Source organism: Mytilus californianus, unplaced genomic scaffold (assembly GCF_021869535.1).
Source record: "Mytilus californianus isolate M0D057914Y unplaced genomic scaffold, xbMytCali1.0.p SCAF_13, whole genome shotgun sequence".
Classification (NCBI taxonomy): domain Eukaryota; kingdom Metazoa; phylum Mollusca; class Bivalvia; order Mytilida; family Mytilidae; genus Mytilus; species Mytilus californianus.
In genome coordinates this window covers 6,171,220-6,198,625 of record NW_026262615.1, presented here as the reverse complement: position 1 = coordinate 6,198,625, position 27,406 = coordinate 6,171,220, and the positions used below count along the sequence as shown (strand labels likewise).

The following is a 27,406-nucleotide window of genomic DNA, read 5'->3' as shown; positions in this document are numbered from 1 at the left end:
CTGTGCAATTGAAAATTTCTTGCTATTGCACAATACTTATTATATAATAATTTACACATCCTGTTTGGTGTGTATCTCCTACCATATCATTATTATTTGATTTTAAATATAAATCAGAAATAACCAACTTAAAATGGAAAATTTTAAAAGAAACAAAAAAGGAAAAAAAGAAAAAAAAGGAAAAAAAAATAAATCCCCCCCCAAAATTTTTTGAACCCCCATTATGATTCATCACCCCCAAACTCAATCCCAGCCTTCCCTTTGTGGTATGGTACCTTGCAGTACAATTTCAGAGAGATCCATACACTTGAACACAAGTTATTGTCTGGAAACTAGAAAAAAATGTGTTTTTTGAACCCTTTTTGGCCCCAAATTCCTAAATGTTTAGGGCAATTACCCCCAAACTCAAACCCAGCTTTCCCTTTGTGATATGGAACCTTGTAGTACAATTTCAGAAAGATCCATACACTTACACACAAGTTATTGTCATGAAACTAGAAAAATGCTTGTTTTTTGCCCCTTTTTTGGCCCCTAATTCCTAAAATTTGGAGGCAATTACCCCCAAAATCAATCCCAGCATTCCTTTAGTGATATGGAACCTTGTGGTACAATGTCAGAGAGATCCATACACTAACACACAAGTTATGTCTGGAAGTTACAAAAATGCTTATTTTTGGCCCCTTTTTGGCCCCTAATTCCTTTACTGTTATTACCATAACCCCCAAAATCAATCCCAACCTTCCTTTTGTGGTATTGAACCTTGTGGTAAAATTTCATAAGATCCATTCACTTAAACTAAAGTTAGAGTGCGAAAACCAATGTGTCTTCGGACGACGCCGACGCCGACGCCGGACGACGACGCCAACGTCATACCAATATACGACCACAAAAATTTTTTTGCGGTCGTATAAAAATTTTCACAAAAATAGACACAGACTTTTCACAGACTTTTTAAAATCACTAAAATAAGTAATTTGAAAAGTTAAAATGTAATCACTTCAATAAGTTTTTATAACATTTTCTTGATATTTTTCCCACAAGGTTGTTTTTTATTGGTAAAAAGACAAGAATTCCATTGAAAAAACAACTATGTACATGCAGAAATTGTCTTTTGCTTGATAAGCCTGTCAGTTTTTACAGTTTATTTAAAATATGCAAAAACTGGAATAATTTGTAGATCAGGACATAACCTTGAAGTAGATCATTCTAACTCTAAAGAAAACCAATCAGGTTACCTAATATTGTTGACCTTTTCTGATAGTAAGAGTAGTAAAGGAATATTTGATTACAGAAAAATTCCCAAAGGTACTTCAAAACTCAATTTCACCATGAAATCTTCATTGATACATGTACTACTACTCGGATGTACATGATGATGATGATGATGCAGCTAGAAATATGTGAATAATTACATTTTTTTTACATTTTGTGTGCTTGTTGATTCAAAACCTTTCGAGAAATACCTAAAAGTAATGATAAACTAAGTTACAATTCCAGCCGAGATGACAATGACCTACATGTACTCGTTCTTATAATACTTCCCAAGATCCTTCACTTTCAGAGTATAAATAAATGTACAAATAGTACTCAGAAAAAATTTGACATAATGTAATTTTAAGCCATCAGCGAAGATTTCATTGCAAATCTGGGTCTCAAAGGTGAGAGGAAAATTTGCTCTCAAAAATCCAACCCCAAAAATGGTTCTCAAGTTATGACTTCGTAGGACTGTGTCACAACAAAATTATTTAGCTTTCAGACATCATAATTATTTGCAATAGGTTGTATCTACATGTAGGTGTGTTACTGAGAATCCAAGGTTTGTAAGTGCTCAATTTATGATTTCTTATTAGGGCTTTGAGAACTTTGAATATTCTTTTTTTCTTTTTTTCCTTAGGACCATAGAGTTGACTGGTCATCTTTCCCCGTATAGGCTGACTTTGATTGTCCAACTCGGGTTGGTAGAGATTGTCAAATTTGGCCAAACAAAAAAGTATGTGCGTTTACTGTACCCCTACCTACCCTAAATTTTTTTTGACCATTTTTGATTAAGCACCGTTAAAGTCACAATGTTACTCCCATAGATCACATGTAACAGTAAACACACATACTTTTTTGTTTGGCCTTTCAATCGAAACCATACCCCCCACCCCCGAGTTTGAACTTTTGAACATACCCGAGTTAACTTGACATAGTTTAGTGGAGTTACAAAATGACAACAAACAAGAGCAGTAGAGAAGAGTATGATACAAAATAAATGAAAATTTTTGCAAAATACAGCAAAAGAAAGGGGCTGTTCAGTAAATTTATTTTTCTGTTGTATTTAGAATTAACAAATATTTTTCAAGTGTACATACTGACGGTGATGTTTACCAATAGCCTAGCACAGAAAAAAATATAATCTTGGTTACATGCAGTCTGCCACGTTAAGCGGTACCCCGAAGCCCCTGACTAGTAAAAATCTCATCGGACTTGTGCAGAAGCACTGGTAATTGCCCGACCGGTCTAGTGAACATCTGAAATCGTTTGCGAAATTGTAGCCGTTATTTTATTGAATCTATGAGAACAAGTTATAAATTTGTCGCCGACATTGTTTTCATCCGTTAACTGGTATCCCTATTCAATTATATACGGTTGATCACCCTTCTAATAAAAGGAAACCAGTCGTCAATGCGATATAATTAAAGACCAACGAAATCGAGAACGAGGCTCAACCACGTGCTTGCAATAAACACAATCTATAAATACCTCTCAATGTAAACAAACAATCAAGGATTCGATCTCATTCGATTCTGAAATGGAAACAGGGGGCTATCCCAGGTAAAACATTGAAAAGTTGATAATTCCAACAATGCAACATGAATAACCGGAAAAGTTTCGAGTTGTAAAAACCTATGCAGAAAACGATCTAGGCATTTTATTATTTTTTTTTAAACAAAATGAACGAAAGTGACAATATAGAGGGTATTGATAGGTTTTTCTTTAGGATAAAGAATAATGGGCAATAAAACATAAAGAATATTTGTTTACAGAAAAATTGCCTAAAAAATAAAGAATTGAGAAAAATGAGGTTTTAAAATAGCATAACAAAATAAATAATAAAGAAATGAACCTGATGAAGGCCCCTTCCAGATCCAAAAGAAGTGCCAGACTTGACTGACTTACTTTTCCCCCTAAAAAGTAACAATCCGTAAGTTGAGTAATAATTTACTAGGGCTTATTTTACTTGAAATGGTACAATTTTATGGAAAAGAATTTTTTTTTTTTTTTGGAAAAAGAACTATTATAATTTTTTATTGGAGAAAATAAGAATTTTTCATTTGAACTGGAGAAAAAAACAAAATTTTTTAATCAGCTATATTCATTTTCAGATACAAAAATGTAACCTCAGAATGTAGGATTTTACATCTAATCTTCCAAAATTTTCTTGGGGGGGCATGCCCCCAAACCCTCCTAGGAGGTTCAGATCACTTCGTGATCCTCACCAGTGACACACAATTTTTCAGGTCAAGTATACATCAATTCTGGCTACTTTTTTTTTTTAATCAACTAGCCCTATGGGCTAGTGCTTGGAAATGTTTTTGGCACAGACTGTATACGAGTTGCTAACTTTAAAATGTGAACGTACATGCATGTATGTATTACCAAAATCCATTCCCTTTATAATGGGACAGGATGATTTTAAAAATGAATATATTGGCCTAAAAAAATACACGTAAGTCATGAAGATGTCAGTATAACTTTAATCGTAAGAATTTTTGTGAAAAGAATGCCTGGTAAGAACTGAAAATTAATAAATGATAAAATTCTTTTATTTAATTATGTTTCAAATTTGATATAAAGTTGTTACTTGTTGTCGTCCATATCGTCCATTTGAGAGTCAACTCGGGAAAATTTTTCACTTTGATATGGGAAGGTTGCGCACATGCGCATTAGCACCGATAACTCAGGCAACCCGAGTTGGACGAATCGAAGTAGGCCTAGAGAGAGTTAACAATTTCCGTTTTATAAATTAAATGCCCCTTTTGACCAGGATTTATTGAGACAATGCCTCAAAAAACATTGAAAAGTGATGATATTTGCTTTGAGACATAAATTTTCCTTGGAAAATGTGTTTTGTTGCCGATTGCACCCTTGGTCGCGGCAAAACTTCTATTTAAGTCTTTGAAGTCACCGTTTTTAGTGTAACCAGTATTAAATATATCAAATCAAAGGTGACAAGAATTTACAGTGTGTATTTCACTTCTTGTCAGGATTTCAATTTATTACAAAATAATGAGTTCAGTTGACAACTTCGCTAAAATTAGTAAAATTATAGGTATTTCGTTAGATAAATTATGCCGAAGTGAAAATTTGATCTCATTTCGAGCCAAGAGATCAGGAAATATTCCAAAATAATACACAGTCTTGTTAATATCATTTTAAAACATGTTTTGATTGCGTGCGTTAAGAATGTGGGAACTTTCTGGATTGTTCTAAAGCCATGTGCGACTCATGCCTCGAGTTTGACGATCGATTTTAAGATGATTTATGAAGAAAAACAATAAAAAATAGAGATAGTGATAGAGAATATGAAAATACATAATGTTTCAACTTGACAAACACACCATTTTGTGTTCTGACAGTCTGTCCTGTTGTTCGGTTTCCACCGACGGTGAGAGCTGTTGTGGTGTCGGCCATGTTTGTTTGTGCATGCACATGTTCAATCTCGTAGTCGTATATCCCGATTAGAAATTTTGTATATAAATTACGGGAAATTTTATGGTTTTATTTTATTTTATTTCCAAAAATATGTAAAAGATATGAAAAGATAAGCAACATCAAATTTTTAGAACAAAAAAAAAATCATAAAATAAGAAAAAAGTAATTTGGCGGGAAAGTTCAAATATATTTGTTTCCGCGAAGTTTGGCATACGGAGTATATATATATCTCCCAATTGATACGATATTCCCGGGCTTGTATTTCCTATCATGATTTCCTTGATAGAGAATTGCTGCTCACAAGGAAGCTATTAAACCAAGAGTTTCAAATGGTGAAGTTGAAATCATCCCTTCGTAAATTTTACGGACGCCATCACGAGTTGGTTGACCGTTATGGAATAACCGTTTCACAGATGATATCGGATATGTTCCTTATGTCGTAACTACAATACCCTTCCCTTTTCAAGAATTTGACCTACCGAATTAAGACTATTTACCGGATTTGTAATAACATAAGCACTGAAAATTTAAATTAGTCACTATGACTATTCAGTTAGTCAAATATTAGCCGAAAGGTAGTCAACAGCATATATGACTACTAATCTAGTCATTGTGACTACCTGCACGGTCAATTTGACTATGTTAGTGGTCACAGCACCACGTGGTGTAGAGTATCGGTTTTCACGCGCACTCTTTCGCGTTCCCTTTGTTCCCTAGATCGTGTAGATGTAAACAAACCAGGAGGCACGAAACTGTTATTTTGTCAATTAAACCAATTGTTTAAAGTAAGTATCATGTATATATGTTTTAATTCTAACTTACAAAAATTAAATTTAAGAAAGAGAAGTGTAATGAATGTAATATCGGCGCATGTTGACATAATGACAATAAAAAAGGGGGAGATATGTATACGGGATATCAATTTTGATACACATTCAACGTATTGTCGATTGAAAAGAGTATTCATCTGACCAAAAACTGTTAAAAATAAACACTGCAATCGATATTCACAACAATAAATTAAAAAAAATCCTCAGGGTGGCTGTCAAGATCCTGGTGCTTACATTACAATGCTGTGATATAGGATGGTTGGCTGTCAAGATCCTGGTGCTTACATTACAATGTTGTGTTATAAGATGGGTGGCTGTCAAGATCCTGGTGCTTACATTACAATGCTGTTATATAGGATGGGTGGCTGTCAAGATCCTGGTGCTTACATTACAATGTTGTGTTATAAGATGGGTGGCTGTCAAGATCCTGGTGCTTACATCACACTGTTGTGGTATAAGATGGGTGGCTGTCAAGATCCCGGTGCTTACATTACAATGTTGTGGTTTAAGATGGGTGGCTGTCAAGATCCTGGTGCTTACATTACAATGTTGTGGTATAAGATGGGTGGCTGTCAAGATCCCGGTGCTTACATTACAATGTTGTGGTATAAGATGGGTGGCTGTCAAGATCCTGGTGCTTACATTACAATGTTGTGATATAGGATGGGTGGCTGTCAAGATCCCGGTGCTTACATAACAAAATAATGGTAAAAGATGAGTGACTACATCACTAGATCAAAGATTTTAAAATTTGTTTTTTTCTTTTAACTTTTAACATGACTGATATACTTGTTTATTGTTATATTTTAGCTTCTAAAATGATATAATTATATTTTTCAGCAAATGAAGACATTGCTATTTGTATGAGCACAGCTGAGAGATTTTTGACCAGAGAGAATATTACACTGACACATGCAGAGTTGATACCGACAAAATATCTTAAATAAACACTTCAAATTCTGACATACTGAAAATGTATAAAATATATATTTAAGTTGGGATATCATAATGTATGTAACAATGAGTTTATAATAAATACATTTTCTTTATTTGATTTTTAGACTTTTAATATATGTCACTGAGTAATGGTAACACATGGAAACTTAAGATATAGGAAGGTTTTGAACATTGAGCACTTTGTGGTCCTATACTGTTGTCATTGTTAGTATTGCTGCTGTGGTATTTTTATGATATTATATTCCAGATGCATTTGTCAATCCTATGGAAGAGAAACAACATAAAGTAGAATAACAGAAGAAATGAAACACAAAAGTACAGAACGGATAGAAACACACACAAAGTAAAATGGTAGAACAAAAAACACAACACAAATTAAAATAACAGTCTAATAGTCGTGACTATTCACAGTAATCATGTTGACTAACCAACATGGTCACTTTCGACCAATTCAATAAGTCATATGGACTGCATTCAATTGTCAAACTGACAAATGTGCATAGTCAATTGAACAATCCAATTCGTCATAACGAGTATAACATATAGTCATTTTGACTTCCTAACATAGTCATAATTACCACCCTACTCAGTCAAATGTGACTAACCATCTAGTCAAAAGACTAAGAGCATAGTCAAAATGATTAAAGTGCATTGTCATCTAGAGGACAGTCAAAATGACCAATTAAATTGGTCAAATTGACTAATTTAGGTTTTCAGTGAGCAACACGACGTGTGGAGCAGGATCTGCTTACCCTTCCGGAGCACCTGAGATCACCCCCAGTTTTTGGTGGGGTTCGTGTTGCTTCGTCTTTAGTTTTCTATGTTGTGTCACTGATCTGTACTATTATTTGTCTATTTGTCTTTTTATTTTTGGTGGCCATGGCGTTGTCAGTTTGTTTTCGATCTGTGAGTTTGACCGTCCCTCTGGTATCTTTCGTCCTCTTTTGGCACCGATCATCTTTAATGACCTGGAATCCTGATGAAATATTTTCGATTTTGCTAACTCGAATATTTCAGCGCCCTCTATCCACTACATGTACCATAGTTTGTTTGATTTTCCATTGAAAAAGTGTGAGGGTATCTACACATACACCACAGTTCCATGTCAGCCCTCTGATTGGTTTACCAGATGCTTGAAAATGGTCCTGTGGTGTATGTTAGATACCTCACACTTTTAGCCAGAAACTACAATGTAACACATTTTCTTTCCTGGAATATTTTTCAACCCTAAAACTAAAGTGTTGGGTAGTTGTCTCATTGGTGAATACCCCGTATCCTTTCTTTTTTATATAATAAGTATAACAATGAATTTTAATAACTGCATTATTTTTTAAAAAATGTGAGACTGAACGCCACATATATAAATCCTCTGATCCTACCAAAAAAGATGCACATAATTCCATAATGCAAACAAATTCACTACAAAAAAAAAAGGTGCACATAATTTCATTATACAAACATTCCTTTGAATGAAAGACGCCAAACCATTCAACATAATCCACAAATACTGAATTAATCACACATATACATTGTAATTAACTTCCATTATTAGATTTGAACATGCATCCAGTCAATAAACTTCCAAAGCCTCCCCCAGCACTATTTGATGGTTCACGATTTTCCGTTTTCATGATATGAGATACTTTGTTAACGCCTACTGACTGTTCACCAAACTTTACATGAACGTCCTTAATCTAGAGGTCTCCTGTAAAAGGCTGTCACATTCAGATCACGTACAATATTGAAATACTGTTCCGTGATAATTCTTGAAGAGTACAGGGTTTTGAAGGTAGCGTTTTAAGATTTGGGCACTTAACCCTTAAGTTCCACTGATTTGAGTCCACCTGAAAAAAATGAAGTATTGACATTCACTGACATAAAAATCAAACATTGAACAAAACTGATTATTGAAATATAAAACAATTTTATTTGGCCTGGATTGGGTAAAATGTAATAAGCATACACACGGCACAATATACCCGTGTTTACCTTATTGTTTTCCATAAAAGAAGCACCTGTTGTAGCGCGGACCCCAACGAAGACACCTGGATTTTCTGAAAACCGTCAGTCAAATGTTGATGACCCAAATACACAAAAGAACGAATTGAAATACACAATAAAAGCACAAATACTACAAAATTGTAAGAAAAATGAAACTTACCATAGTACGTTTCGTTGGCTCTGCCCTTGAATAAAATATAGCTTCCCGTCTGATCATTTCCAAGTTCGAACTGGTCCACGGACAGCTTCCGATGCTCGTCTACACCTCTGAGCTCGAAAAGTTTACTGTTGTAGAAAAAGTTAAAAAGTCAATGTCACTGACCTCAATTTTTGCAGCCATTTCAGACGACTGAAACCCGCAGATTGATAATGCAGCGGGAAAGGCACTTTTCATCACGTGATATCAGTTGTGAACTTTGACACATGTCATTTACCAAAGGAGGGACTAAATTCCACGAGAAAGCTGTGCTTTCGAGTGAAATTTAGTCCATCCTATGGTGTATCTACACATAGCCAATCACTTTTTAATTTGGTAACTATAACTTTTCTAATCAGTGGCCGGCCGAGTGATCGTAGTGATCGTAATATAACGACTGGATTATTCGGGTTACGATTTTGCAAGCTTCAATTCAAATATCAAACTCCGAAACAGTGGTGACATCTGGCTACGCTTCTTTACAGAGAGAGGGAAGTATGACCCGAACGATAACGCTGTATGGAGTTTGTTCAAATATAACTATATTCGAACTGGAAGTCCGCTTACGGTATTGAGAATATTGTGTCAGGATCCCAGACTATCATCTTTGAGAGTCTTCTTTTATGATCTTTTATGCGAGGATTCGGTTATAAAGACATATCCCCGTATCGATAATTACAAGAAGACTGGGTATATTCGGACACTTTTGCTTTTTGTATCGGAAAAGCACCGTTGTTACCACATCCATCACGTGAATGTTCCCCTTTGTGGTTTTTTGGAAAGTCACGTTACTTTCCGGCCAAAAATAGAAGAACGTTCATTGGTGCATAAGTTATCGTCTGCCCAGGCTAGTTAAAAGCATGGCAATTCGCTTTGGGTATATTCGGACAGATTTGGGTAAGTTCGGACGCCATCAAGGGTATGTTCGGACAAAGAATGGTAAGTATAAAGGTACATTCGGACGTACTAAAACACATTAAACAGCTAAGGTATAAGTCTATTTATGGTTATTTATAGTTCATACAACCTTTAATATTGTGCATGTTGATTGAATTTATATCATTCGGTCACACGATGTGTCTTGTATATGTAGTAGAGTCAGGTTTTTATCATTTATTGTCAATTACAGTTATATTACATTGACATATATATTTATTATCTTAATAAATATATTTTACTTTTTACCTATCTAGTATTGCTTGATTTACATTGATTATCTTCTATTCATGATAGATTAAGTGTTTAAACTTCGATCACTGTATAGGTAACGGTCTACCTGTAGAGTTCACCTAATTACGACACACTTGGTTTGTCATTATATTTTCTAGTCGTATTTATAAACCGGTTTCTGATTGGTTGATTGGGACACACACCCCAATTATGTTTTGAGTTAGAATGGGTTCCAAAATGGAGAATTTGACGTTTGAAAATATTATTTGATTTTGAAGTTGAAATGCCTTTAGTTTGTCTTCAGTTAAATACTGTTAGTAACTGTGATTGTGCAACTAAAGGATTGTTCGATTATGATAGTTCATTTTGGAAAAGATCAAGTAATTTAGATGGTAAGTTATATTTTTCATTATTTGAGTTTGTGAGAATGGTGTTTGTTGTGAATATGGAATTTATTGGCCAATTAGTAAGTATACCCTATCCTGATGTAAATAAGGGTTTGAATGAGAGTGATATGAATCTGTGCATACATGATTTATGAATCTGCAGTATAAAAGTGTAAAAGGAGATTTCAGTTTGATATTTGAAATGACCTTGACCTTTTGTCATGGTTGTTGACTGTAACTATTTTTAGATTTGATAATACGTATCAGTACAGTGTTAATTCTAGACTTGAATATGTAACCTTAATTATTATTAGACTGTGATTAAAGTGTATTAATAACTAGATTAGAAATATAAGTATACATCTCAATTGAGTATATTTATTGTATTATATCATTATTGTTTGCAGAACCCATTGTTTGTGCAGAACTGAGTCTATGATAGAGTGACACACTAGATGTATAGAAATGTTGTAATCAACCATTGTTGATGTTTATATAGGTTATACAAGAGAGCAAAATATAAATTCCGAAATATACAACAGGCTGCGTATGAACAATATATACAACAAACAAACGATGACATTAATAAGGCAGCTGAATGCGATATCCGTCTTTTTTGGAAACTCATTAAACGTAATAAAACTGTCTCGTCCAAAATTTATCCTGAAATAATCCAAGATGACAATATATGCAACACTCCCGAAAGCATCGCTAATGCGTTTATGGACTATTTTTCGAAACTCTACCAGCCTGACAGTGATGAAGTGTATGATAATGACACGAAACAACAGATTGAACTTGATTACAATAAAATATTAAAATCTTGTTATGAACAAAACGTGTATTTACCAGGTGGTATTATCCAAGAAAGTGAAGTCGATGGTATAATTAAACTCTTAAAGCGTAGAAAAGCTAGTGGCCATGACAAAATTCAACACGAACATCTGTTATATGGTGGAAATACTTTAGTTCGATGCTTAACATCGTTATTCAATCTAGTTGTGAGTAAAGGTCGTATCCCTAATGGCTGGAAACTAGGTCTTCTTGTTCCATTATTTAAAGGCAACAATAAACCTAAGACTTCACCGGACAGTTACCGACCAATCACCTTACTTTCATGTGTACTCAAAGTGTTTGAGCATGTTATTAAGTCAAGATTGTTGTTATATGTCTTTGATGAAAGTGTCTTTCCGAACCCTCAGCAGCAAGGTTTTCAGAAATATCTCGGATGTCTTACTGCATCCTTTAATTTACATGAAACTATATTTCATAATATTGAATTATTTAGTAAAATTTTTGTAGCATTCCTGGATAGCAGGAAAGCATTTGATACGGTATGGAGGCTAGGTTTAATGTACAAACTGTTTAAACTTGGTGTAAATGGCAAGCTATGGTTAATAATTAATGACTGCCATTATAATACGAAAAGTGCAGTTGTTGTCAATCAATGTCAATCAGATTTTTTCTCTGTATTAGAAGGTGTACGACAAGGAGGTGTGCTCTCAGGTTTATTGTATTTAGTATTTATAAATGATTTAATTTGTGATCTGGAAAAATTTAATCCAAATACAGGTATTTTCAATATCAATTGTTGTGCACCAGCTCTTGCAGATGACATATCATGTATTGCCACATCTCCAGTAGCCTTACAACGTATGCTTAATGTGTGTAACCAATATTCAAAGAAATGGCGTTTTCGTTTTAATGCAAATAAGTCGTGTATTATTCAATTTTCTGTAAATACAAGAGAGATCAAAGTCAATTTTCCATGGTTAATTGGTAATGAACGTATCCCGATAGCAAATAACTATCTGCACTTAGGTATAGAACTAAACACTCGATTTAAATCAAATCAAAGAACTGAAAGTTCATGCAGAAAAGGCAGAAACGCATACTTTGCGTTGAATGGTATAAAGACAAACGCAACGAATCCGTGTGTATTACTCAAACTATATAAAACTGTGATACTACCCAGTGTTTTATACGGGTGTGAAATGTGGAATAACATGAAATCTTATGACAAAGCTACTTTAAACCGGTTTCAACATTTTATAGTGAAACATATTCTCAACTTGAAAACGTCGACTCGATCTGATATGTGCGAAAGTATTCTTGGTATTCATCCAATAACAGGATATATTGACAAAAGAAAACTCATATTCCTACAAAAACTGTGTATCTTAGACATTTCCTCTCTTTCTAAGAGAATATTTCTCACCAGATTGTTTACTTTCTTTGTAGACTCTCAAAGGAAACACTACGGATTTATTCCTGATATCGTTGACATTTTAAAACAGTATGGACTTATTAGTTACCTTCTTGACTATATTGAAGAGGGAACATTCCCATCAAAACAAATTTGGAAGTCTATCGTTTATAGCGCAGTTGATAGTATACAGTTAAACAATTGGTTAAACCGTGTTAATTCTGATGACAATTTCACACGTTTCAGGAATATTCACACGTCAGTGACTATTACGGAATTTTGGAAATACTCAAATTCTTTTAAGGAGATTAAAAATTCCTTTTTAATCACTAAATTACTAACTGAAATACCAAATACAACAAGTAATACATGTGATATATGTACAATGAATTTTAAAGATGTTTATGTACACGCGTGTTGCAATTGCCCAAGTACTAATGCACAGCGCGAAGTCTGGTGGGACATTTTAGTTGACAATTTTCCAGTGCAGCTTTACTGTGAATTAAGCATGTATGACGACGAAATCCTGTTTCAAATGTTACTCGGTCGAAAACCACTGACAATTTTTTCAAACATAGATGAATCGGTTCAGTTTCTCAAGCTGTGTCATGCACATGTTATCCAGTGTGTAGCAGAATATAGTCGATCTCTTAGACAGTGTTATTAGATGTGCCAATACATGATGTGTCACTGCATCAGTATTTTAAATATTGCTTGTATAAACAGTCATTTATCTTTTGTGTATTTACTTTATATTTTGCTCTTATACTAATATTTTGTGTGTAATTATGACGTTTACTTATATTCATTAATTATATGTTCATTGAATCTCATTTATGAGGAATTAAAGATATGAATGAATGAATGGATATGAAGTACTGAAATATCTACCTGGAAGAGTTATCTTCCTTATGTAAAACTTCATGAAATACATACTGAAATGTAACTGTAGTTTTAAGAGTTATATTATTACTTACCTTATTGGTAAAGTTTGAATTGTCTTACTGACAATTCTTAAAGAGGAATTGTTGCAAATATTATAGTAATGCAGACAGATTGTTTATGCATGTTTCTTTGTAATTGATTATAATATGTATGTGTCACATCTACTGTATTTTATGTTATTTATGGTATTTAATACTTGTAATAATTGTTATTTTATAGGGTACTGATATACTGAATATTTAGAATAAAGATTATATAAAAGAACCTTAGCCTTTGTGGTTTATCTCCGTATTGGAAATCCACAACTGTAACAATGGCGCCCAACGTGATTGAGTCTTAGTGGATCTGACAGCTGAGAGCAGCGATTATATGATGACAACAGACTGATATATATATAGACTTCAACAGCTAGTGTCTTCTGATAAATACTTGAATAAAACTGTTGTCGTATTTGAATATTTATATTTACAATATAGTAACAAAGAATAAAGCATGAACGCTAAATAGTGCTTGAGCACACAGACTGTTATCAATAGATTTTAGATAAATTGATTACTTATGTACATAGTAAGAAATTGTTTCTTCATTGAAAGATTGAATAGTATGTTGCATTAGTGAATTTTCTAATATACCAGATAGCATAATATGAAATAAAAGGTGAACAATTTTGAGTTGCAAAGAAGAGAAAAGAAAAGACTTTGACTAGACTATTAGAAGGATATGTTAATAGTTGGAAATAGATAATATAGACAGTGTATTTATTTCTTCAGTATATATATATATATATAAAACAAGATACAATTTGTGTATGAATAGTTTTCTCATTTGTAAAAAGAAGAGAACATTTTTAAAATTTGTTTAAACCTATATGTATATGAAGTTTGTATTTATACTGATACGTTTTATGAATTTTTGAGTACTGATACATTGTTTCTTGAATTTGTAAAATAAAACAAAAGGATTTCTGTGGCCTGAAACATAAAGAGGTAACATATAATAAGATCCAATATACATAATAGAAACAATTGATGATTCAAGTTTAAATGTGGTAAGTACAAACATGTAAAGGTGTGAAGCTAAGGGAGATAGTGCACAGTCTAACTAGGAAATTGTAAGTACTCTACAGTTAGTCCGAATAACTGCTTTTGGTTAGTAAGGTTTTAGTGGTTGTTTAGTTTTCCTACCACGTGTCGATCCTTGAAAAATAGTAATTATAATAGAAATTTAGTTTTTTTGCTTATTTAATCATACTGGTAATGGAACGAACATTTAACTTCGGGGGGGGGGGGGGGGTGTTATTGTAGGCTTCCAAATGATATTATTATTTCTTGTCTTATGTCAGAATATAATGGGCAAAATAATAAAAAATATGAATTAGTTTCCAAATCACCACAGCGACAGTGAGGAGAAGAAACTAAGTTTCTTGGGAACAAGTGACAGTTTAAGGAACTACTATTCATTCTTAGTCGCGCATGAAGAATTTGACCTTTTCGACATCCAGCATAAAAATATAAAGGGACTCGATCGTTCTGATTACAAATATGTTTCTTAAATACAGGGAGAGATTCACAATTTCTTACACTAAATGGTAAATGATTCCATAATTTGATGGAAGACGGAAGATAATAATCTGAATAAAGTTTTGTATGGGTTTTCACCTCTAATAGATTATTACTTTGTCTTGTACTGTGGTCGTGCCGACAGGATTGGGGAATATCCACCCTGTGCCTCCGGTAAATCCACCAATGGCAGTGGCGGATCCAGAGGGAGGCGTAGAGGGCCCTGTACTTACACTTTATTTTCATCAGTAAGGCAGTAAAATGATCAGATCAATTTTATTCAATTTTATCAATTTTATTCCATTCTCAATTTTAGATTTCTTTAACTTTGTCATTTCCCGTATATTTTATGCGACAATTTGTTACTTATAAAGTATAAAGATATTATTCGCTCGTATTCACGTGTAATATATTATTGATTATGTCAAAGTCACGTGATTCGCTACCGTGGAATTGACAAGTACGTCGAAAAAACGTCACTCAGTCATTTTGAAATTCAAATTACAGTAAGGGGACGACCATTTGATATTCTGGGGGGGGAGGGGGGGGGGGGGGGGGGGGCAGGAGGATTTTGAAAATAAATAACTCAGCCTTGATAATCACAAAAATAAATGGTTTGTTCTGTGGTAGTTTGAAAATAAATTACCTGACTTGCAATGTATTGAAAATAAATAACTCAGCAGGTCTAATTGAAAGTATGAGATGGCACCAGATTCTTCATAAATTCATCTTTTTAAAAAAAAAAAATCGGGGAAACACTTCCCATATCTTTTAATAATAAAAGTATAAATATTATTTAAATATACTTGAAATGTCAGAAAATTGGTTTCATTTAACTTGAGGTTAATTGTCTCAGGAATACTTACGTCACTTTTATTAAATCAGGGCCGTAACTACATTGAGACAAATGCCTCATATAGGAAATTTCAAAACCAAACGCTTGTTTCCATATCAAATTGTGTTCACCGTGAGTGCCTTGCAAGAAGCAAGTTCTGTTCTCCCTCAGACGTAGCCCCTGATTTTTCGGGATCAATGTTTCTTATTTATTTGTCTTTTGTTCATTGATTGCCCTTCTGTATTCTGTTAGTTATGGAAAGCCTCAGCTGTCATATATTAGAGATTTACAAAACGTTATGCTGAAGCTTAAAATGTAAAGTTAAGACAGCGTGATGTTGAATTGAGTCATCAAAATGCTAACTCTAAATTACAATATGCTAAGTTGAATTTGCGCAATGTTGACTTGCAATGACAAGTGCTTTAGTCGTGATAGTATAATGATAAGTCACGATGTTGTGATGATATGCCAAATACACGTAACGTTGGGTTTAAAGTACATGATGTGAAGTTGACGTTGCATGATGTTAGCTTGCAGAGGGATACTGCTCAGTCACCCACATCGACAGCTATGATAACAAATAAAATGAATAGCTAAAATGTATGGTGCTGACTTGTTATTAATAAATGTTGAGTTGAAATAGTACGATGTTATATCATTGTGATATTACGATTGGTCTTTCATGCAATCTGTTGATTTAAAACGCCATGATGCACAGTTGAAAGTACATGATGTTAAGTTAAGATAACACGATGCTACACCACTATATTGAAACGAAAGGTTTACCATACAATTTGTTGACTTAAAACAACACGATGCAACGTGTTAAGCTAAAGATGCTCACTTGAAACTACAGGACGCACAGTTGAAATTTTGTAATGTTAAGCTACGATAGCACGATGTTATATCATTATAATGTCACAATAGGCTTATTATACAATTTGCTCATTTACCACTACACAACGTACAGTTGAAAGTACGTGATGTTAAGCTAAGATGGCACGTTGTTATATCGTTAGAATGTCACGATAGGCTTACCACACGATATACTCGTTTAAAACTACACGACGTACAGTTGAAAGAACGTGATGTTGAGCTATGATAGCAATATCTTATATCATAATTATATCACGATAGGCTTGCCATACAATATGCTCATTTAAAACTGCACGACGTACAGTTGAAAGTACGTGTTGTTCAGCTAAGATAGCACGATGTTATATCATTATAATGTCACGATAGGCTTATTATACAATTTGCTCATCTAAAATTACACCACGTACAGCTGAAAGTACGTGGTGTTAAGCTAAGATAGCACGTTGTTGTATCATTAGAATGTCACGATAGGCTTACCACACGATATGCTTATTTAAAACTACATGACTTTCAGTTGAAACTAGGTGATGTTAAGCTAAGATAGCATGTTGTTATATCATTTGAATGTCACGATAGGCTTACCATACAATATGCTCATTTAAAACTACACAACGTACAGTTGAAAGTATGTGATGTTGAGCTATGATAGCACGATGTTATATCATAATAATATCACGATAGGCTTGCCATACAATATGCTCATTCAAAACTACACGACGTAAAGTTGAAAGTACGTGTTGTTGAGCTAAGATAGCACGATGTTATATCATTATGACGTCACGAGAGGCTTATCATACAATGTGTTGACTTGAAACTACACGATGTAAACTTAAAGTACTTGGTCTTGACTTGAAACAGTAAAATGTTAAGTTATAAAAACAGAACGTAATGTCAAAATAAAACAATGATAGGATGACATATACTTGTGCAGAATTGAAGATTGTTGGTGTTGACTTCGAATATAGTACAAATATTAGATCTTTTTATGTTAAATTGAAAGACAATTATGATGCGTAAAACATTACAGAATTATGTGAATTGAAACTGCATTTCTACGGAAAAGAATGAGGGACAAATCCACAGGATTTTTTCTTCTTCATTTGCAAGTTCGGAGGCAAAATGATATACAAAGAAAGTTTTCCATAAATTCATAAAGCAAAAGAATTACCCATCGCTATATATTACACTTGAATACAATTTTGCCGTGTATTTTACATGTTTTGTATGGATTTTTTTTATGATTAAAAACCAGACTTTTTTTTATGAACGACAATATTTAAGAAAATATTTATCTATGTTGTGTGTTAATATATATACAACATAATATTGTGCTTATAAGATTTATGACTGTGAGGGTCAAATTTTACTCATATAAATCACATCTATGTAAGAGTTAGCGGAGAATTTGTATTTACCACTCCCGTTTTCCACGACATAAAACATAAGAATCTGGAGTCTTAATCTTAAAAAACAAGGATCAACTGATATGACAAATAATACGGAAAAGCGTAGGACTGAGAGGGTCAGAGCTATATGAGAATGTGACACCCACCCCCGGCCTTGTTAGAGGTATCTGAAAATTTGAATTTTCTTTTCCACGAAATAAAACAAAAAGAATTGATAGGTGGAAGAATCCTACTGCATGGGGCCAACCCAAACATAAAGTATGGTAGATTCTGTTGTATACTTTTCGCTCATACATGAAGTCTATATGAAACCTAATGAAATTTGACCTAGAGCCTCCAGTCTAAATCGTCAACTTTAAAAAAAATACATCATTTACAGCAGTGCCAACCATTTTTTCAGCACCAAGTAAGATAGTTCCCAGGTTTATGTATATATCCACTCGGAGAATGTTTTATTTTTTTAAATTGGTAAATTCATTAATGGACAATGACTCCTATAACTAATAATAAGAAGCCAATTAATGATTTCCGTCACTTATTTTCTTAGTTCTTTGAAGCTTCTCTCTATCTATATGTGTTTTCAAAGAAAAATCAAAAAATCAAAAATCTGTAAAAATTGTTAAAGTCCATGAATTATTTTGGTATTGCTTTGATTAATTTGTAGATATGTTTTTTTTTATGACAACAGTTTCTCTCTCTCTCTCTCTCTCTTATAGTTTTCATGCGTGTGGTCTAAATTAAAATCGGTAGATTTTTTTTTTATTATTTGCCAAAATGTAGTTTATTCTTTTTTGAAAAACATAATAAAAAGTTTGGGCCACATAGCTTTTTGCAAGCTACAGGTTATGCAGTATTGTCAGATTTTGTATAAACTATACATGGAAAACTCAATGTTAGAAAATAAAAATAAAAATTGGGATCACGAGAATCTTTTTAGTTGTAATCTCTGTCCTGCCTTTTTATTTTTCACTCTATTCGGTCCTGCATTTTTTTTTATTAGTTTATTCTGACTTTTTTTTACATAAATTATCATCCTGCCTTTTTTTTTGCCAAGTTGCTCATCCTGCCTTTTTTTTACTCAAAACTCCTGTCTTGCCTTTTTTTCAAATTTCATTCTAGCCCCCCAATAAAAATCAAATGGTAGCTCCCTAAGATGGCGGAAGACACCCGATCTACCCTAAGGGCAATATATCTAATGAGGAAGAAATTTACAATTTCGGTCACGTCGAGTTACTTGTAGATCTCCTTTTGTTGAAAAGGGTTTCTGTTTTCATTTATCTATCTATTATACTGTGCAGGAGGAGGGGAGAATCGAAAAAAAATACACAAAAATGGATAAAAGAAGGCGAAAGATACAAAAGGGATAGTAAAAATCTTAACCAAATTGACAATGTCATGACAAAAACACACCAGCCGAAATAAACGAGAGAAAAAGATCAAAAGCCAAACAATTGTATATTAAGCGCAACATATAGAAAACCAAAAACTGAGCAACACGAAACCATAAAAAGGGGTGATCTCAGGTGCTCCAGAAGGGTAAGCAGATCCTGTTTCTTATGTGGCACCCGTCACTTGGCGATTTTGCAAATAAAGAAGGAATGTGTTATAATTTTCGAGGAACTCCCAAAAACATGAACTACAGGGTGTCAAATCGATGAACGTGCTTAAAATAGGCTCCTTTTCATAAAAAAGAATTGATGAAAATGTATTTGTTTTTAGTGTACAATGGCAAATATTACATGCATAAGGACGAGAATATGTAAGTGTTTAGTTTAAACATATTTTATTTGCTAAATATCAGCAAAATGGATGAGACACAAGTAAATCATACTTTTGAAGTCTTCTCCATATTACAATACAAGTATATATACAATACTAACATTATGAGCATGCATGTAAAGCTAACAAATTCATTAAATATTATACGAACTATAAATGTAAGTGTGATATGAATATGAATAAATCTTGGCTCTGTACAAGACATATTTTGCTTGCAGTGGCGGATCCAGGGGGGATTCCGGGGGTTGGAACCCCCCCTTTTTTGACGATCAATGCATTTGAATGAGGACATATAGTTGGAACCCCCCTTTTTTTATCCTAGGTTAGGAACCCCCCCCCTTTTATAAATGGCTGGATCCGCCCCTGGCTTGCTTAGCCGAATTTTTAACAAACTAGTTGACAAACCGTCTCTGACAATCTATGGAAATCCAAATAGCATCGGTTTTGATTAAGTCCAGATTTTTTGGTTTTATTTCGGGGGAAAGGGGTGCGTTTTACGTACAGTGGCAAATATTACTTGCATATCAGGACGAAAACATGTAAGTGTGATATGAATATGAATAAACCCTGCTTTGTTACAAAACATACTTTACTTGCCTAGCCGAATTTTCAACGAACTAGTCGACAAACTGTCTCTGACATTCTATGGAAATCGTAATCGCTTTTGATTAAGTCCAAATTCTTTTGTCAACTTTATTTCATGGAAAAGAAAATTCAAATTTTTCAGATACCTCTAACAAGACCGGGGGGGGGGGGGGGGGTAACATTCTGATATAGCTCTGACCCTCTCAGTCCTACGCTAATCGTATTATTTGTCATATCAGTTGATTTTTGTTTTTTAAGATTAAGACTCCAGATTCTTATGTTCTATTTCGTGGAAAACGGGAGTGGTAAATACAAATTCTCCGCTAACTCTTACATAGATGTGATTTTAAATGAGTAAAATTTGACCCTCACAGTCATAAGTCTTATAAGCACAATGTTATGTTGTATATATTAACACACAACATAGATAAATATTTTCTTAAATATTGTTCATAAAAAAAGTCTGGTTTTTAATCATAAAAAAAAAATCCAAACAAAACATGTAAAATATACGGCAAAACTGTATTCAAGTGCAATATATAGCGATGGGTAATTCTTTTGCTTTATGAATTTATGGAAAACTTTCTTTGTATATCATTTTGCCTCCGAACTTGCAAATGAAGAAGAAAAAATCCTGTGGATTTGTCCCTCATTCTTTTCCATAGAATTGCAGTTTCAATTCACATAATTCTGTAATGTTTTACGCATCATTATTGTCTTTCAATTTAACATAAAACGATCTAATATTTGTACTATATTCGAAGTCAACACCAACAATCTTCAATTCTGCACAAGTATATGTCATCCTATCATTGTTTTATTTTGACATTACGTTCTGTTTTTATAACTTAACATTTTACTGTTTCAAGTCAAGATCAAACTACTTCAAGTTTACATCGTGTAGTTTCAAGTCAACACATTGTATGATAAGCCTCTCGTGACGTCATAATGATATAACATCGTGCTATCTTAGCTCAACAACACGTACTTTCAACTTTACGTCGTGTAGTTTTGAATGAGCATATTGTATGGCAAGCCTATCGTGATATTATTATGATATAACATCGTGCTATCATAGCTCAACATCACATACTTTCAACTGTACGTTGTGTAGTTTTAAATGAGCATATTGTATGGTAAGCCTATCGTGACATTCAAATGATATAACAACATGCTATCTTAGCTTAACATCACCTAGTTTCAACTGAAAGTCATGTAGTTTTAAATGAGCGTATCGTGTGGTTAGCCTATCGTGACATTCTAATGATATAACAACGTGCTATCTTAGCTTAGCATCACGTACTTTCAGCTGTACGTGGTGTAATTTTAAATGAGCAAATTGTATAATAAGCCTATTGTGACATTATAATGATATAACATCGTGCTATCGTAGCTTATCATTACAAAATTTCAACTGTACGTCGTGTAGTTTCAAGTGAGCATCTTAGCTTAACACGTTGCATCGTGTTGTTTTAAGTCAACAAATTGTATGGTAAGCCTTTCGTTTCAATATAGTGGTGTAGCATCGTATTATCTTTACTTAACATGATGTACTTTCAACTGTGCATCATGGTGTTTTAAATCAACAGATTGCATGATAGAACTATCGTAATATCACATTGATATAACATCGTACTATCTCAGCTCAACATTTATTAATAACAAGTCAGGACCATACATTTTAGCTATTCATTTTATTTGTTATCATAGCTATCGAAGTGGATGACTGAGCAGTATCCATCTGCAAGCTAACATCATGCAACGTCAACTTCACATCATGTACTTTAAACCAAACGTTACGTGTGTTTGGCATATCATCACATCATCGTGACTTATCATTATACTATCACGACTAAAGCACTTGTCATTGCAAGTCAACATTGCGCAAATTCAACTTAGCATATTGTAATTTAGAGTTAGCATTTTGATGACTCAATTCAACATCACGCTGTCTTAACTTTACATTTTAAGCTTCAGCATAACGTTTTGTAAATCTCTAATATATGACAGCTGAGGCTTTCCATAGTTAGTGTTGCATTCATTTTGTAATTTAGTAATTTTATTATTAACTTGATCATGAGTTTAAAAAAACACAGCAGCCACAGACTTACACTATGTGAATTACATTTTTGCTTTATCATGCATATTTGTCTTTTGATGTTGTTCCTAGAAACTTAAGTCTTACACTGAATCTATAACTTGATTTTGCTTTGAGACCAAAATATTGTCATAAAATTATTAAAACAGAACTTGCATTTTCAGTTTAAGAAAGGGTCTGGGGAACACCCAGAAGGCATGATTTTGCATCATTTGTTCTATAGCTTCTTGGGCCTTCAGCGGTTCAAAAACCCTTCAAAAAAAATTTTCCTCGCTCCGGTCGGCGAAACATGTTTGCCAATACTTTTAAAAGAGCCTTAGTTACAACCAAACTTAAATACTGTGTATGTATGTATGCAATACATGTATATACATTGGGGAATATAGAAGATTCATTTCTGCAGAGGATAATAATTAATTCTGATTAAATGGTACATAATGACTTGACTATACATGAATTATTTATAATAAACAAATAATTTAAAAATTGTATGTTTTCGAATATTATAAATATAGTTGTGAAAATAAATAATCAGTCCCTTGCTTTAATGAAAATGAAAAATCTTGCTTCAATAGTGCAGAAAATAGATAATCTGTCCTCTTAGTTTACAAAAATAAATAACCGATCCAAAACAAATCCTCCTGCCCCCCCCCCCCCTCCCCAGAATATCAAATTGTCGTCCCCTAACACATGGCTAAGGCTGAGGATGACAAGCATGACGCCTTCAAAGCGACAAAGGATGGAGCAAGGACGTATTGACTCCTATTTCACAATTCCACCCAACAGAAGGTAATACTCCAGTTGCGGATCCAGAGGGGGGGTCCGGGGGTTGGAAGCCCCCTTTTTTTGACGATCAATGCATTTGAATGGGGACATATAGTTGGACCCCCCCCCCCTTTTATCCTGGGTTGGGACCCCCCCCCCCCCCTTCTAAAAATGGCTAGATCCGCCCCTGTAATCTATTACACTCACATGTCTGATGATAAAAATAAGTTCCACAGCTATAATATTTACCTACGAAAACATGTTTAACCCCACAAGCCCAAGCCCATTTATAACATTGCTGAATAATGATCCCCATGCAGTCAGTAATCTCTAGATAGATTAAAAGTCTAAGGTACGGACCATTTGATTTTAAAAGGGGGTGGGGGTCTGAGATATTTTAGAGAAGAAAAATTCTGGCCGTACCTTGGTTGAAAACAATAATCTTGCCCACTTTTTTGTTATTAGAAAAAGAATTTCCGACTCTGGAACGAGTTATGGCGAGACCAGACCGACAGACCGTCTACAATAACGTCTACTGTAAGAGACCCAAGAGTGTGTAGCACGATTTTTCCAAACATCGTAAAACTTCTGAGCTTACTTTCATTGACCAGCGTAACATCCAGTACCACAGAAAGGGCAAACTCGTCGTTAAAGTATATTAAAACCTTCTCGCCCTGTACAATAGAAGAACGCTTAAATGCCATTGAACTTGACTATGAAAAAATAATGGACGATTGTTCTCGACGAAATCCGAGGAAGATGCTTCTGGTGAACCCTATGGCTTAGACGACAGATTTGTACAGAAGTCATTACTAGAAACTCTAAATAAATGTTTTTGTGGATTTTTTTTTTATTGATAGGTGAATAAAGTAAAACGTCAATTATATTAGTATGTATGATCGTATGCATCTGGGGTGCCGAATCACAAATTCGTAATGCATTTTTCAGATGCTAGTTGTGATCTCTATTTCAGTGACTGACTTGGCTAGGCAGAAGTTTTCCATGTCCATTTTTTACTGACAAATCCCACATCAAATATATTGATACATAGCTTTGGATCCATCCAATCATTTTATAATAGACAATTAATGGGGAGAATACGGCATCAAATATGTCCAACCCTTACACTTTAACTATAAAATATACATGCCCCACGCCTGGAACCGTTAAATTAGTGCATTTTACACTTATTTTATGTGTTTTAGCCAAAAAAAGGTCAAGAAAGATTCTATTCTACGCCCCCTTTCAAAAATCCTGGATCCGCCTGACTGGACTGTCAACTAATACTGTTACCTGGGTCTAGTGCTATTTAAAGTGTAATAGTAATTTTAATGTGGCGATTTATTAATATATATCACAGTACCTTCAAAAAGGGGTGGGGGGGGGTTATGGTTTTTCCTAAAAAAATATTCTGATCCCCAATTTGATGAAAAAAATGTTGTGGTCAAGCAGATGACAAAAAAATACTCTGAATCCAGATTTTCCCCATACCTTATAGTGTTAAATTTTGAAAAAAATAATTTAATTGAAAGCGTCGAAAAACTAAAAAAAAAAATTTCACGAATTGCGCAAAAAAAAGTCCGCCTCAGACAAAAAACCATACCCTCCTCTTAAAATGGTTGCATGCTCCCTAACGCTGAAGCGCGATGGTCTACACAATCTACATTTTCAAAGCTTTTCATGTCGATGCAGAAGCAAGGATTTGTATAGTTGGTAGAAGTCAATTAGTATGTTAGAAGTAGTTTTCCGGGTTTTTAAGTTAATAAAGGGCTTATAAACTTTTAATACTACGGGAAACGGGGAGAATTGGTTGATAGGGGAAAGTTAACCTTCTGTTGCGATTTTTTTTTTAAATCTACAAAATGTTCCTTTAACGTACGGTGGAGCGTAGCATTCTCTATAAATACATAGGGTCCGCAGACAGACTCTCTGTATTTTAAAATAACGGTTAACGTAGAATTATATCTACATGCAGAAAATCAAAGAGGACGATCTCTCATTAAGTATGCAACTAATTACGGACAGACATAGACAATAATGAATGTAAATTCAAATACTGACTGCTAAAAAAAATCTGTTTCTAATAAATGCACATCTGTAGATATCAAACAAGCCATCACGCGCCAAATAGACCATCGCACACCATCGAACGGACCATCGCACTTTGGTGTAGACCATCGCACTCCAGCGTGACCATCGCACTTCAGCGTCCCCATCGCACCTCCGAGTCCTACATATATATCTTGAAATCATAAAGAAAGAGAACATTGTAAAACCTCTAATGATGCCAGTAGAGCAGAACAATAGCCAGACGTCCCCAAACCGTTATAATGGCCTCTTTTGAATATTTTAATCATTTGGTAATACATCTCAACATACCTTAGCTAATGACCAGACTCAAGCTAGCGAACAATAAGAAATACGCGTCAAACTGATCATGCCTAAAAACCGAAGACTTGCATTAACATGAAACGTTCTTTGAAATCTGATGACAATCATTTCCAGTAGGAAGACGAAATGCAATACATTTTCACAAAGACTATTTATTGAAAACTGTTTATTTATTTATTTATTTATTTATATATTCAAGACAACAGGGCATCTCTTATAGGATTTTCAAAATTCCTTTTAGATTCTCCTCTCCCTTTTTGATTACGTTTGGGTAGAAACGTTAATCATGATAATAGTGAATAAATAATAAATTTAAATAAGACCATACTTAACTAGTGTAAAGATAAAATTAAATCCACATGCTTATATACTTGTTAAAAGAAAACAATATACCGATTTTGGAACGTAGAGAACAGAATTTTGCAGTCAGAATTATACGTTGAAATAAAAGCTAGTAAATATCCACAGTTTTCGTTAGGAATGATTGAAAACTGGCAATTTATTTATTACATTTCAATAGGAAATGTGTTTTATGTGACAATGACACACTTGACACGATATATGAATGGATATAAAGATTTTAGCTACTTTAACAGAAAAAAATTTCAAATCAAAGCTTTTCAAGGAGGCATATCTAAAAAAAAACTCCGGAAACAGACGAAAAACCGAAATCAGAAGAACAATTTCTTTACACTGATTTAAATTAAGTCTGGTTAGCTAATGATATACTTAAAGCGATTTGCAAAAAAAGAAAACCCTTGGGTTCTAATATTGCTTCACGTCTTCAAAAATTGGATTGCCATTAACATGAGCATAATTAATTGTAAATAGATATTCTGAAAAGTAAGATTTTGTTCGTAACATTTCAATGATAAGAAACCGTAGTATGAAATCTGTTAGATATTTTTTATAGCTAAAATGAGACTTGAGTATGCATGCAACATTAAGATGAAGGCGAAAACCATTTAATGTGACATTGTCAAAATCAAAAAGACAAACAGAGACCATTGAGACCATTATTTAAAATGTATTCAGATTTTACAGCTAAGGAAAATGATAGTGTTAAATCAAAATTAGCATTCACCATGCAGTGCATGGGTCTTTACAAATACTAAAGATGTGTTCTTCTTATATTTCTGAATTGTTTAAAGTTAGAAATGATGTATTAAAAACATATACTCAACTTATATATAACCCAATGATATCAGCTAGTTTCAGTCAAACCTTGTATTGAGTCGAGTTAAAATTTGAATCTAGATAGAGATCAAGGCTTTCAATTGTCAATTTCTATATAAAATTTATGAATTTACAGAAAAGCGCTATGGACGTACAAAATTTAATTATATGCTTGATATTTTATTCTATTGATGTATTCTATCTACATTACAAGTATTTAACTCTGATAACCCCAGTGAGTATTAGATAATTACCTTTGGTTAACATATGTTATGTTAGTTAGGGAGCAACCATTTATCTTCCAAAAGGGGGGGGGGGGGGGATTTTTTTTGCGCAGAGCGCGAACATTTTTTTTTAGTTTTTCGAAGCTATCAATCAAATTATATTTTTTTTCAAAATTTAACACTATAAGGTATGGGGAAAATCTGGATTCAGAATATTTTTTATTTGTTATCTGCTTGACAACATTATTTTTTTCATCAAATAATTGGGGATCAGAATATTTTTTCAGAAAAAACCATAACCCCCCTCTTTTGAATTTAAATGG

General features: G+C 33.7%; 1 protein-coding gene and 1 long non-coding RNA gene across 2 annotated transcripts in view; one reads left to right on the top strand and one right to left on the bottom strand.

Moving 5' to 3' along the window:
• The window catches only part of LOC127723062 (T-complex protein 1 subunit alpha-like), a 47,754-nt gene extending 43,044 nt beyond the window's left edge, over positions 1-4,710 (bottom strand). The window contains exon 1 of the mRNA XM_052229499.1: positions 4,605-4,710. Coding sequence (XP_052085459.1) covers positions 4,605-4,677 — 73 coding nt within the window. The 5' untranslated portion in view covers positions 4,678-4,710. The remainder of the gene's footprint in view (positions 1-4,604) is intronic.
• Positions 4,711-5,221: 511 nt separating this feature from the next.
• LOC127723076 (uncharacterized) lies at positions 5,222-6,582 on the top strand. The gene is made up of 2 exons (XR_007991842.1): positions 5,222-5,483; positions 6,369-6,582. It is a non-coding gene; the product is annotated as an uncharacterized LOC127723076 (long non-coding RNA).
• Positions 6,583-27,406: the final 20,824 nt, after the last annotated feature.